The sequence below is a fragment of the Gobio gobio genome (genome assembly GCF_949357685.1).
Source record: "Gobio gobio genome assembly, chromosome: 17".
NCBI lineage: Eukaryota > Metazoa > Chordata > Actinopteri > Cypriniformes > Gobionidae > Gobio > Gobio gobio.
In genome coordinates, this window is record NC_137110.1 from 1,780,851 (window position 1) to 1,782,140 (window position 1,290).

The following is a 1,290-nucleotide window of genomic DNA, read 5'->3' on the forward strand; positions in this document are numbered from 1 at the left end:
CAAACTAGTCCTAGTCCACCAAACCAGTTCCGCAAGATTCTCTGGAGTCTGATTGTCTATAGTTATCAAAAAAAAGTTGAAATTTCGGTTCACGGTCCCTAAGGACCGCCAGAACGTTCGAAGTGGGCGGAGCCACTTTTACTAAAATGGCTGTAACACATGAACCGAATGAGATATTTTCGCCAAACTCAGCACATCTATGTTAGAGCTCGTTTTGTGGTAGTGTGAAAAAGGATGCGGCGACTGGCCACTTGGTGGCGCTGTAACAGGGGAAAAAAACATGAAAATGGCTATAACTACTTCACCGCTCATCCCACTGGCTTAAAAATTGGCATGCGGTTTCTTTGTCCAAGGTGCCATGATTGTCTATGAGGACGTTGGCGTATCTCAAAAAACATCCGCGATCGGCCAATGAAGTTTGAGCGTCGGAATGAAACTCAGTGAGCGTTTTTGACTCATTTTTGAAAGAAATCGGCCACTAGGTGGCGTTGACAAGATTTATGCCTGTGTGATCACATGGTGTTTGTGAACACACACACACACAATATGCATATCATTTGATAGATCTCCTTATACTGAACAACTTTGCCTCATGAACCACTGCTGTCAATCAAATCGTTCATTTAATATTTGCGATTATGTAAACAAACTTTTTTTCGCTCAATCTGAATAAAACCAATGCAGTACAATTATCTGGGCTTTCTAGGTTTATAAATATAATTTAAAAAGTTGAACTTTACCCTTTGGGTAGCTATAACAGGGTCATTTAGAAAACGGGTGTGGCAAAATATACTCAAAGCTTATAAATCCTAAACATGCGTGTAAGCATAACTGACGCCATGGTAATGACAACATGGAGAATGTAGTAAGTCCAGATTACAGGTGTGTTCGGCTCTCTTACCTTTAAGAATGGTCATGTTAATGATGGTGCGGATCTCCGGCGTCTGATTGGCTGCAGGATGGGAGGCGGGGTTGAAGGGCGGGTCTAAGTGATCGCAGCACCTGCGGCAGAATCTGGGCGTCGCCCTGGAGGGCGAGGGGACGGACGCCACATGGGGCAGCAGCAGCAGCAGAAACACGGCCAACATCACAACACCTGGATGAGGAGGGCACTGGTCATTACACTGATCAACACCTGGATGAGGAGGGCACTGGTCATTACACTGATCAACACCTGGATGAGGAGGGCACTGGTCATTACACTGATCAACACCTGGATGAGGAGGGCACTGGTCATTACACTGATCAACACCTGGATGAGGAGCGCACTGGTCATTACACTGATCAACA

At 45.3% G+C, this 1,290-nt stretch overlaps 1 protein-coding gene across 1 annotated transcript in view; it reads right to left on the reverse strand.

Moving 5' to 3' along the window:
• The window catches only part of LOC307141243 (complement C1q tumor necrosis factor-related protein 1-like), a gene marked incomplete at both ends in the record, with an annotated part of 2,958 nt that extends 1,870 nt beyond the window's left edge, over positions 1-1,088 (reverse strand). The window contains one exon of the mRNA XM_079841299.1: positions 902-1,088. Within this exon, the coding sequence (XP_079697425.1) occupies positions 902-1,088 (187 nt within the window). The remainder of the gene's footprint in view (positions 1-901) is intronic.
• Between the last annotated feature and the right edge of the window lie 202 nt (positions 1,089-1,290).